Below are 13,708 nucleotides of genomic sequence, written 5' to 3'. Positions count from 1 at the left end.
GTCACGACCCAAAATTCTGAGCCATGACCGGCGCATAATTTAAGTATTCCTAAATCATGCAAGCCTTATCAAAGTATCTTGAATAAATATATTGTCACTTACTAATCCCAAAAATTAGACAAAATCCAAATAAACAAAATACTAAATAAACATCATAAATATACTATAAGTAAACTATGGAGTCTTTACAGATTTCAAATAAAAACTTAAACCGTTCAATAAACTAAACTAATTATTAGTCCGAGGAAACATGAATTCGGGCACACCATGAGAACAAATCAAATATTGTCCCTCTCCAGAAAATGGACTGAATATTTGGATCACCGAGAATTTCTGATCCGACAAACAGATAATGCATGAAAAATATGGTTTGAGCTAATGCTCAGTGAATGATAATTATAGCACACAATGGAACAGGAAGAGGCAGACGCTTGATTAATTTCGTAATAAATTTTCTATTCAATAAAATCATGCTCATGCTATCAAAATCATTAATAAAATAATTTCATAAAGCATATATATACAAGAAATTCATTCAATAAAATTTTATGGTACAGTACACCAGGATGATAATACCCCACATCACCAAAGGCTAGATGGTAAGTGAGCTACCAGATATTAGATACCTTCCTCCTCCTTCACAGATATCAATGCATATGATACTAATGCAAACCATAAACTGCAATGATGCATGACTCGACAATGCAACTTAATACCGTGATAGTCCATACGGTTGGGCCAGATAACATAAACAGATACTGGGCACAGGTACCAATTCAAAACAGAAAATCAATTTGTACAAATCAATCAAAATCAATAAAAAATTTCAGATATCAAATAATAACTGATAGTGCAATTCCAGTAGTTTATTTCAATAATTTCAGGAGTCAATAAGATCAAATCAATTTCAAATAAATTCAGTGTAACACATCAGTAAATTTTATAGTCAGATATCAATCAATATAAAGACACTAAAGACCTGTTTCCGGAATCCTAATAGAGATAATTGACAAAACCAATTATTTAATCAAAATCGGTATAAAATTCAATAATAAAATAAAACAAAAACTCTAGAAAATCACATGTAAAATAATTATTAAAATATTGATTTAAAATTTCATTTAATAATAATTTTAATGCTAAGAAATTTTAAAAGGGATCACAATGGTGTCATGTACTATAATTACCAATCACCTAAAACCTCCGAAATAATAGTTATATTCAATGAAAGAGAGACAATTTTAGCTGACAGATTGAATATTCGAATCTCCTACATACTCAATATATAGCAAAACAAATTGATCAACTAAACTAATATGACAGATCCATTGTATATATAAAAATATATTTTATTTTGAAACCAAAGTTAATAATAATAATAATGATAATAATAATAATAATGAAATAAAAAAAATCAATTTTTAGAAAATTGTAAAAGTAAAGTAAGGAAAAGAAAAGAAAAGAAAATAATATAATAATAATAACTTTGATCAACAATCAATATATATATACACACACGACGAAACCAGATGAAACGAAACCAGACGAAATCCTCTTTTATATATACTTTTTTACATATATATATATATATATAAAACAATCCAGACGAAACTCAGATAGACGACAACTCAGACGAAACTCAGCTCCCCTCTCATTTATATATATATATAATCTAAATTTAATATTATTATCTCACAATAATCATGATCAACCCAATTCAATATCAATAGTAAAAAATAATAATAATAAATTTTTAGAGTAGTTATAACAATTTAAGAAAGAAAATCAAATTCACCTATTATTGAACAAAGAAATGGAATTTTTATCTTGAAAACATAATCGAAGGTAATGAATAGAGAAGTAAAAATTTATGAATTTTCCACGCATATCAGATTATAAATCGTAAATTTTTAGATATTTATATGTATACATATATAACAATAAATAAAAGATGATGAAAATACCTGTTGAGAGTATTTGGTAGAAAAAGAGGTAACAAACAGGTTTTGAGAGCAAAGTTTAGCAGAAGAGATGACTAGAGTATATATACTTTAAGATTTCTATTAGGTATAAAATGGAATAAGAGTTACTATTGAATTGGGTTGTTCAGATTACAGATATATATTTAATTTCGAAAATAATATATATATATATATATATAAATAAACAAGTCATTCAATAAAATATTCTTTATTTTATTTTTTTTCTAAATAAATATTTTAAATTGTTGTTAGATAATTAAAATAAATAATTAATTAAATAGATAAATATTGGGTTTCACATTTCATGAATACGGCCTAGAAAGAGCATTGTGATTTCATGGATCAGTCTTCAAAGAATATTGAAAATACCGAACAAAGCCAGCAGAAACAGAACACATTGAGACTCATCAAATCCAGCACAACTAATTCATCATTAATATAACCAAATAAACAATGGGGTTAAAAGACCTGTTGTGTGAAACCTATGTTTCTTCAATCTCATTTTGGACATGCATATCAGCAGTCACATATATCAGAAATAGCCAAAATCCCAGGCCATTTTCACCTGTAGACACCTGACACCTGCACAAGCCATCCAAAGTCTCTCCAGAAGCTATCTGAAAGGCTGGACCTCAATTCCAGAGACTATCGATTGATACTGGCGTGTTTGTAGTCAATAAATTAGTATAAATAATACATACATTAATGTCGAAGTCTCCCTCAAAAGTGACGTCTATAGTAGGTCATTTACAGTTGCATATTAGAAAGTTTGGTATGTTAGAGCATTTTACAGTTAGAAAACTGGCCACAGCAAGTTCTGATATGTTTTCTGTTCACCAATGACAACTGTAATAAAATAATAAGATATTATTCTAGACATTATCCCGTTCAGTTGTCTATCAGCTTGTCCTAGAATTTTCATCCGGACAAATTTATTGTATTAAATTTCTTGAAAAAGAACAAATGTAGAATGGTGTCAAACTTGAATCCCTTCATGTTTCTGGGGCTTAAAGGATACAAGCAAGCCAAACAAAATAGATATACAGTTGGAAAATAGCATTGCTCACTTAAAGTGCTGTCACATATACCTCCTTTTTCCAATTTGAATTTGCTCAATTTCTAAGGATCCCATTTGAAGATTACAAGGTCAATCCATCCGTCACAATTTGCTCCAACCAAGTTGCCAAATCCAACATAGTAGGACGGCTATTAGGATTTTCCCTGACAGCCAGTTCTGCTATATCAGCAAGTTTAAGTAATGGCTCAAAATTTCTTGGAAGAGCCACATATCGATCAATTATGGCAGCTGCCTTACCCTGTTTAATTAATGGTATTGCCCAATCAACTATACTTGGAGGAGTGCTATCTTTATCATATGCTTTTCTTCCACTAAGAATCTCTAGAAGTATAATTCCAAAATTGTAAACATCAGTTTTCATGTCTCCACCAATATCCTTCTCATTTGCAGTAAGAAGCCCAAAATCTGCAATTCTTGCTCCCCACTCAGAATCCAAAAGAATATTTGAAGTCTTGACATTCCTATGGACAATTGGAGGCTTAGCTTCCTTGTGAAGGTACTCAAGCCCCTTTGCAGCCTGCATTGCAATCTTCAACCTAAAGCTCCAATTCAAAGGAGAAAGTTCACCGTGGAGGTGATCATGAAGTGTGCCATGAGGCATATACTCATAAACAAGCAGCCTCTCTCCCATCTCTGAGCAGTAACCCAACAAGTTCACAATATTGCAATGTCGAACGTTGCATAGAACTTCCAACTCCATTTCAAAATCCCTACTGTTAGTGTGGATTATTGTGGCAGCATTTGCCCTCTTGACTGCAACTTGCCTCCCATCAGTTAAGACTGCTTTATAAACCAAACCATATCTTCCCCTTCCAAGCTTATTGAATTCTTTGAACCTGTTGGTGGCATCTTTTAGCTCCGAAAGTCGGAATACTTGAGCCATACCAGGACAAGAAGTCGTGGATGTAAGCTGGTGTGAATCAGAAGCATTGTCATTTTCCAACTTAGGTTTTCCTATGCAAGATTTAAACTGTTTCTTTGATCCTTCTTCTTTTCGAGTGACCATCGAACGTGAAAAAACACAGCAACTGATTAATATCAATAAGAAACCCAATGCAGAAGGCCCGATTATAATTACTAATCTACGCAAGTGGTGCCATTGTTTCTGTGCAGATGATTGCATCCCACAAACACCCCAACAAGAACTGTTCTGGCAAAGAGAGCAAGCTGTGCATACTCTGTCGGCATTCTCAGTACAGGGACTAGACAAGAAAAAACCTTGAGAGCAATTCGATCCACATGGGGAACAAATATTTAAATCCTTCCTAAAACACAAGCTTGTCAAGTCCGGCTCATTTAGAAAGCTTGCATTGAAAACAAACTCCCCTTCACCACAAGAGCCAGGACCACATAGCCCTGGACTGAACAACTCCAGAGGAGGATTATACTCTGGTGGTGAAGTCCCACTGGCAAACCAGCAATCAATAACCAAATCATCTTCCCTGATTCCACATGTAGTGAAATCAGACGATGCAATTGCAGTAAACCCAGCACCACCCTTCGGAACAGATGACAAATTAAAGCTTCCCCAACACTCAACAGCATGATTATCTTCTCTAATTCCACAAAAATGGTTAGCACCAGCAGTTAAGGACACAAACTGCGTCCCAACTGGAAGGCTCGAAAATGAATCATTACTAATGCCCCAGCACTTGACCTCATTAGACTCTTCCAAAATTCCACATAGAGAACGCATCCCTGAAGCTAAAACTCTGTAATTGTCTAATACACTTGAAACGCCCAAGCTCGCTGAGTTTGGTCCCCAACAAACTGCTCCTCCTTCTCTGACCCTGCCACAACTGTACCCTTCACCAGACACAACCTTACTAAAAACAAGATTACTAATGGACTGATCATAAAATTGGCTGCTTTGTGTAGAAGTTAAACTATTATTTGCACCCTTCACGATATCCCAACAATCGATTGTACCCGATTCATGATCAGAAAAGTAAGATCCTCTAATAGCACAAACATGATCCTTCCCTGCAGCGATATGCGAATACGCAGTGTTACTATAAATAGAAGGAACAAGATCTCGACCCAAGTAAATTGAGCTCCAACACAAAGCTTGTGAGCTGTTTGCTAAAATGCCGCATAGAAATCCTTCGCCGCCAGAGAGGGACGACATGGCGGGAATGCTGCTAAGATAACCAGAGGATGTAGCCAGCGAGGAAAAGGAGGGTGATGGTAAAGTGGTGTTTTTTGTCCAACAGGTAACATCCTGCTTGCCACTGGCGTCGATGGCGCAGAAGAAGCCGTTATCTCCAAATGCGGCGGAGATAGGGCCCATGGATCCAAACCCAGATGCGCCAATGCAGGAAAAGAGGAGGAGGAGGAGGAGAAAGAAGAAAGATTGCATCGCTGAAGTTGATAGAGGCTAAGACAGTGGGTTTGGATCAGGGATGTCATGGACTGGAATAATGGAGCTCGGTGGTGTCTTGAACTGTAGATAGCTGCTAGTAGAGCTAGAGAGCTGTGATTGTGATGATGATGTTGTGGGTGACGACGCAAGAACGTGGGTGTCGCCATTTTTACAGTTTGTTAATGGACCGTTAGAAGTTGAAATAATTTTACCGCGAAATATAATATTTGGCCTTAGCCTTGGGTCATCGGCTGCTAGATTTAGATTCCACAACTGACGAATAAATACTAATGACTTATTGCAGCATTAATATAAAATCTAGAAACTATCATAATTAATTTAATGAGATAAATTATTATAATCCGTAATTTTCTTTAATTATATTTTTAAATAAAAATAATATTTAATTTAATCTGAGAAATCAAACCGAAATGATTACTATAAGATCAACAAACTAATAATTTAATACCTAAGTGGTAAATGTTATAATTTTTTAAAATATAAATCTAAAAGATTACAATAATTCGTCCCCTAATTTTCCGGGATTAATACGGCGTCACGCTTGAGGTAAAATGTCCTAGGGGTTCGGAACCACCGATCATATTTACAGCATGTGACTGCTTGTCTGGACGTGTTGACGCTATTGGGTACATTACAAGAACATTATGGTCAACAGCACTACACCATAACCTTTAGCTCACGACACACATGGATCAGGTTCGGTCTGAAATAAAAAATTGTCGGTTAAAATTGAAATTGCTCAATAAATTTTAGATTGATTAAAATTAAATTTTTGTTAACATAAGGTCAGTCTCAACTTAATTTAATTTTGTGATTAAAAGCATATCATTTTCTCAATTCTTCTATTAAATCGAACCAATTTAATCTTTTTTTAGCTTAAATAGTGAACCAAAACTATTAATTCTGATTCGAAATCAGACAGAAACTAATCGTTGTCTGCATCAACTCTAGAGTGCCCTAGTCAAACGTCAAAATGGGTTGCCCTTAGCCTAATCCTCCAAGAATCAGACATCTCATTACAATCTAATGGGACCCTTTCCTTTTGCAAATGCGATTTTCGGTGCTGCCCACCTCCTTCATACGATATTAAATTATGCAACTAGGTTAAGGTTGTGCCTTATCATGTTCTTAGCTACCCAAAAAAAAAAAAAATCCAATTTAAGTTCTACTTTAGATCTTTTCTTTTCACATATTATTTTTTTAATTTAATTACAATTAAAATTTAAATTCAAATTTTATAATTACATAAACTATTTCAACACCATTAAATTAGAATTAAACTTTTTAATTTTTTAATATTTAAATCTTAATATTGAATTCAAGTCTTTAATATGATATTAAAATTGTCTTTTTTTTTAAAAAAAATTTAGGATGAAAATATATGCAATCATATTCTAAAAATACTTTCAACAAGTGTTAAATATAATGGTAAGACTAATTGTACTTTTAAAAAAGAGAATTCAGATTTAATCTCTAAAAAAGACATTATCAAGAGAGTAATCATGAATATGAAATAATCAATTTTTTGTGAACTATAAAATAAATATAGAAAAATATCTGATAAATTTAAAAAGTGCCAAATTTAACCAAAAGAGAAGAGGGTGTATGGCTTGTAGGCTAATTTTTTTGTTAGGCATGAATGAAAATGACAAGACTCATCTCCTCGTGTATGGTCACATCGCCAGTCCTAACTCTCAACCTTATTAGAAAACAAAGGATAACATCATTTTAACTTTTCATGTGTAAGGAAATTGATCAAGATTTGTTTATCTGATTAATCTGATTTAGGAATGAAATGCAAAAGTTCAAACATTTAATTTAAGGGGATGGATACATGTAATTGGCATGACCTTACAAGGAACGAGAAAGAAATCAAAGGCAAAACTAGAAAAGAAAGGATTAATGAATGATGGGGTTGCATTGCTGACTGCTCAGTGAATCTGCATGTGGCATGTCGTGGAAGAAGATGCAGATTGCAATCAGCTTTGTTTGTTAGCTCCATATATATATTTACAAAATCTAATGTGTAGTACGAGGCAAGGGGAAGATACATTGCATACCAATACCTTTCAAGATATATCGTCTTAAAATATTATATATTTGTTTGTATCTACTCTGGATAGGTCTGGTTAATAGTACGGTTTGGATTGGCTCTGCGCGAAAATCAGCATTAGATCAATTTGGTTTTGGTCCAGTTCAAAGGCAATTCTGATTTCAATTTTTTTACAATTTTGATTCTGATTCAAAAACTGTTTAATCCATGTGGCACTCTCTAAAGTTGCACTCTTTTTTTCTAAAAAATATTGTTTGAATCATGACAAAACTAACTATTAGAACCACTAATTTTAATGCAATTTTGATTCAAAATCTTGAGAGAGAGCTCTTAACCAGCCTCCTATAATTTAGTTCAAGATTAATCTGATTCACTAAATAACTGACCTGAGCCAATTTTGGTCCGATTGAGAAATCGAATCCATCCCTAGCCAGGCCTATATTTAGATATAGGTGAGCCAATTCTGCATTGATGATGCTCTTCTCATTAATGACTTGTAAAAAGAAAAATTTTAAAGCGCAAATACATAAAGAGTAGGTGAAATCATGTTGAATATATATCTTCAACATCTAAAACCCATGGACAAAGAAAATAATAAGGAAGGCTTAGCAAATCAATTGGCCCAAAGGACATGGTCAGCTTAGAACCTTCAAGGATCTTATCATAGAAGAAGTCCAAGGTCCAGGACTAAGAAGAAACAAGCTAAAATAAACAGATTCTGTAACCATTCTGCAAGTCCATCTAGGAGTGGTTACAGTTGAGGAATCACTGATTATAGTCCCTAAATCGTAAATTATGAACCTAAATAAAATTGTTGTGGGAATTCTGATTTGATTTCTGGTTTAAAATGATTTAAAGGGTAATTCAAGATGATTTAAAAGCGATTTGAAGAAAAAATTGAAGGAAAATTGATCTTCATTTGAAATTAAGTTATATTTGTAAAAAATATTTTAATTTTTTTAAAAAATATTTTAAATAAAATAAAATAAAAAAAATTAATTTATTTAAAAAAAATAAGAAATGTCTAGGACTTAACATAAATTTTAGAAAATTCTTATTCAGATTCAATATAAATATATAATATTCATATATTTAATAAATAAATTTTAATATATATCCTTTATCTTGCAGAATCGAACTTAAATAAAAAAAATCTATAATAATTAAAATTCATGCTTTACTCATGCTCCATATTCACTAATCTCTTTTTTTTTTTTTTTTTTTTTTTTTATGAAAACAGGAAACTAACAAAATGACCCCAAACAACCGCACTGGCTCTTGGGTAAGCAACTCCAGCTTTATCATGAGCTAACCACTGCAAATCCGGTGGCCTTTGAATATATGAGTACCCAGCGGAAAAGAGTCAGCCAACCCAACTAGACTATCGGCGCTGCAATTCGCTACCCGATAGACTTGCGAAACCTGCATTTCCTAACATCTACTCATCAAATTCTTAATTTAATTAACCAGCGCACAAGCACTTCCAGGAACTTCCTTCGTACCAGATAAAAATGGAACCACAGCAAGATTGTCACACTCCACTAGGATCTTCCTACCGAAGTGTAACAATCTTGCTTGCTTTGTTCTAATCTGACCAGTTTTGCTAAATGCATAAAGCCAGAAACAAGAAAAGCAATTAGGAAATAGACTTCACAAGTGAACATCCAAGTGAAATACAATAACCATAATAAAGTACTTAATGCGAAAAATGACTCTAGAGAGCATAAAGAGCATCAAAATAGATTCTTAATCAAAGCTAAGAATTTCTTTTTAATTTCTTTAAGAGAGGTTGGTGAGTGGTGACTTCCACAGAAATGCAAGTTTAATCGTGAGTGGTGAATCACCCCACTATGGGTTACATTTTCTCCAAACCTCAACCCAAGGAAACAAAACAAAGCAATGACTCATCATCCTATCTTCAGCCAATCAATCAAAATCCTACCCACTAAATAATATTATCATCATTTATTAAAATACTTCAATCCACTTATCCAACAGATAGTGGTGGAAGTATTATGATACCATTGAATTTCCATACTGATTTGAAACTCATCTCCTCAATTTTAATTTACACTATAAATAAAAATTATCATTATTCCAATGACATAAGCCACCATCAAGGGTTAGTTTAATTATTAATTAATTTTATTCTCTCAATCTATTGAATATGATCAACATGTCTTCATCAATGGCATATATTAATATATAAGAATTTTATTTTCCAATTGAAATCATATAATTGACACAAGGCTCATAAATTTGTCTACATCATCATGAGTGCAAGGCCACAAAGGGGAAAAAGAAAATAGAGTGGAAGCAACGGTTTGGGCACAAATAAAACCATGAACCCAAGCACCAAGCACACAAAGATACATAATTAATGTACATATTCCAAGGTCCCAAAGCCTCAAGGACCAGATGAAACTCTCAAATTTAGTAGCATAAAGGAATTTCTTTTCTCAATTATATGTTGGACGTGCTCCTGAAAGATCCTAAAGCTTTAACAGCAGCTGCTCTCAAGATATATTGGTGGTAGAATGCAGCAATTGCGGCACCAATGAAAGGTCCAACCCAGAAAATCCACTGGAAACAAAATTTAAGTTAGCTAATAATTTCATCGGGCTAAGCGTAGCATGGTAGGTAATAAGAACTAATTATAGAGGAAAACAACATACTTGGTCATCCCATGCCTTGTCCTGGTTGTAGATCACAGCAGCTCCAAAGCTCCTAGCTGGGTTAATACCAGTGCCAGTGACTGGAATTGTGGCCAGATGAACCATGAACACAGCAAATCCAATTGGAAGTGGAGCCAAGACCTACAAATCCAAAAATACACAAAATTAGTTCAACTCAACTGATGTTTTACCAGTTAAAAAGAGGGATTATAAGTAACACAGAGCACATACAGGAACATGGGAGTCTCTAGCATTCCTTTTGGGATCAGTAGCAGAAAAGACAGTGTAGACAAGAACGAAGGTACCAATGATCTCAGCACCCAATCCAGTGCCCTTGCTGTACCCATCAGCAAGCTCATTGGCTCCACCACCATACCTATTGTAATAAGCTTTTTGGAATGCTTTCACGAGCCCACATCCACATATGGCTCCCAAGCACTGAGCTGCCATGTACAATATAGCTCGCACCAGAGACACTTTCCTCGCCAAAAACAGACCCAAAGTCACAGCAGGGTTTATATGCCCACCTGTAAATTTAACAAATTTAATTAGAACCCAAAAATTATTTTTATTTGTAGTCGCTAGAACACAAGCTTTTACAAGACAGGAGTCACAGGAAGATATTTACCTGAGATACCAGCAGTGCAGTAAACAAGAATAAAGATCATTCCACCGAAGGCCCAAGCGATACCAAGAATCCCAACACCACCACATGGATCAGCGTTCTTGGCAGGGTCGGTTTGGCTCTTGTAACCAATCACAGTCAAAACAGTGATGTACAAAAACAAAAGCGTGGCTATAAACTCAGCAATGATAGCCCTATAAAACGACCACTGAGTAAACTCCTCGGCATCGATCAGTGGTGCAGGTGGAGGGTCATTGTAGTCCTTGGCTTGGAACTCACCGCCTTGTCCTCCAACTTCAACGTCCTTGGCCATAGGTACCGTGACAGAATTTGGCAAGAGAAAGGAAAGAGACGACTGAGCTAAGAGATGTTGATTATTGTAGTGGGAAGTGTGGAAGTGGAGGGGGGTATTTATGGGATATGCGGGTATTGACCATTGAGAGTTTTGAGAGGAGTGAGTGTTAATTTAACTTAGCTTTGCCGCCCCATCTAACTTAACAAATGGTTTCTTGCGCTTTCTGTGGCCCCACCCTCACACTTCATGTGATTGCTCCTTTGGCCTCTTCTGATTCGGCTAAAGAGTAGTGACTGTTCGGTTAAGTTCTACTAGTCTCTCAATTCTGGCTACTGCTGTGGCCTTTCCATGTGATTGGTTTTACTTGCATTCTCCAATCGCCAAGAAATTATGGCCACATTTTCTTGCGAACATTGGAGAACTTTTAACCTAACATTCCGCATGAATGGTTGCATAATCCAACTTACACATGCAATTTTCCAAGAAATGAAGTGCCGTGGGCTGGTATTAATACGACGTCGTTTTACTCTGGGCGGAACAAGTACAGTAGCTTATGAGATAGCACGTATCTCCAAGATGGTATGCGGGTGGACCCACCATTCTATTGACTAATGTGAGGGAATGACGTGGTGGGTAATGGCGACAAAACCGTCCATAAACAATATCACCATTCATATGGCCACCAATAACCGTCCATTCAACTCAAGTCCAACTATAACACCACCGTTGATTCCCCCAACCACTTCCCTCATGCCACGTCTGTGCGTCCCGACAGCAGCCACCAATCGCTGCAATCAATAATCGATCAGTATCCAATGAACAAATAAAAGAAGATATTATTATAAAAAAATCGTGGTTGCACTTCAGCCACGTGTCCGTCACATGTTAATCGTGGAGGAAAATGTACATGTATTGTCTTTTGAAGGGTTGATGAATAAAGTTGTCGATTTTGTCTGCTTTACCATAAATCAAAATGTATTTACAATTAAAATATAATTTTTTAAATAATAATTAAAATTTATATAGAATTAAAAATAGCTTTTCTAATGAACGATTACGTCTGAGAATTAATTATTTAAACAATATAATTTTAAAAATAATTTATCATTATAATATGAAATATAAATTATTTATTAAAATAATATAATATAATAAAAATTATTAATTAAAATAATAATTTTTACTAACCACGTTAAGTATTGAGGTCAATTTAACATTAAAAATAATATCTTAATTATAAATTTCAAGAGCAACCTTTATAATTTATCATATTAATTGATCAATTTAATTTATATATATCAAAAATATCATTTTAATTGATGATTTTAAGAGTAATATTTATAACTTATCACATTAATTAACTAACTCAGTTTATGTTCATAAAAAATATCATTTGAATTGATGATTTCAATAGTAATACTAATATAATATTGTAAAAGATAGATTACAGAGATATTAAGAATTTATTCTCTCCACTCATGCAGTAAAGAAAAATAATTACACTCATCATAAAAATATAAATAAAAAGGGTGCAATACTACTAATTAAAAAATTAATATAATATATCACTAAAATTATCATAAAAAAGTAAAATATATATTAATCGTAATTTATTTTTAACTAATTATTCAACATACTAATTTATTTTTAACTAAGTATCACATTTTACACGTACACCATTAAATTTATCACTTAATTTAATATATGCATTAATAAAATTACCAAAAATAAAATATTAAACAATATATCACAACAATAATCACAATAATAATTTAAATTAAAGTTTAAAATTTTACCTTAATTATAATAAAACTTCTTAGTGTAAAAAATTAATCACAGTAAAACTCTAAAATCTTATATATAATATAAAAGAAGGCTAAATTAAGAAAATAATATATTTGAATAAAAAAAAGAGAAAATCTGTATTTAAGAAAAGTAAAACTCTAAGTTTGATAAAAAGAGTTATTCTTTATAAAATTAGTTGAGACTCTTCAAATTATTTACTGTCACACGTATTGTAAGAAATGAATAAATTTTTTATCAATTTTTCATTTCCAACGAGTTTTGATAATTTTGGTGCTGCTTCTGAAATCGCTAATTTAAATAATAATTTTTGTCTGTCCTATTTCAGTGTTTTTCAATGACTTTTTGCCACTGAAACCACCAATTAACACGAAGTTTTGCTTCTAAAAATCGCTAATCCAAGTAGTGATTCTTATGTTCAAGGCTACATACTTTCCAATAATGTGACATAAGAACAATATTTTACTTTTAAAAGATTTTTTTTGTTAACGTTTTACACGGTAAAAACACATTTTCAATTTGTGCTTTTTCAAATAAATACTAAAATTATAAATAATTTAAATTTCACACTAATAAATTGTTTTTAAAAATATATTTTTTAAATAATTAATCCTGAGTCTAACATGCTTATTATCAGAAAAATGTAGAAACAGCAAGGAATGGACATGATTGTTCCAGAACTCAATTATACTTAATACAATTAAACTAATGCTAAAATGCACTTTTCAATTTTTTTTTTCTAACTAGAAAAAATATAATTCATTGAAAAATAATATTAGAATAAAACTCTAGCCCAAAACAACTTCAACTCCAA

The 13,708-nt window shown here is 32.9% G+C and overlaps 2 protein-coding genes across 2 annotated transcripts; both read right to left on the bottom strand.

The window, feature by feature from the left end:
* Positions 1 to 2,874: 2,874 nt before the first annotated feature.
* LOC110665890 (serine/threonine-protein kinase-like protein CCR1) lies at positions 2,875 to 5,660 on the bottom strand. The gene has a single exon (XM_021826189.2). It carries the CDS (start codon positions 5,417 to 5,419, stop codon positions 3,122 to 3,124), a length of 2,298 nt encoding a protein of 765 aa, XP_021681881.2. The 5' UTR covers positions 5,420 to 5,660; the 3' UTR covers positions 2,875 to 3,121.
* A 4,017-nt stretch (positions 5,661 to 9,677) lies between these two features.
* Positions 9,678 to 11,249, bottom strand: LOC110665889 (aquaporin PIP2-4). The gene is made up of 4 exons (XM_021826188.2): positions 10,800 to 11,249; positions 10,403 to 10,698; positions 10,172 to 10,312; positions 9,678 to 10,079 (listed from the first exon to the last, which is right to left on the bottom strand). The coding sequence occupies exons 1-4, from the start codon at positions 11,107 to 11,109 to the stop codon at positions 9,960 to 9,962; spliced, it is 867 nt and encodes a 288-aa protein (XP_021681880.1). The 5' UTR covers positions 11,110 to 11,249; the 3' UTR covers positions 9,678 to 9,959.
* Positions 11,250 to 13,708: the final 2,459 nt, after the last annotated feature.

The sequence above is a fragment of the Hevea brasiliensis genome, chromosome 5, assembly GCF_030052815.1.
Source record: "Hevea brasiliensis isolate MT/VB/25A 57/8 chromosome 5, ASM3005281v1, whole genome shotgun sequence".
NCBI lineage: Eukaryota > Viridiplantae > Streptophyta > Magnoliopsida > Malpighiales > Euphorbiaceae > Hevea > Hevea brasiliensis.
This window is presented reverse-complemented; position numbering and strand designations above follow the sequence as displayed.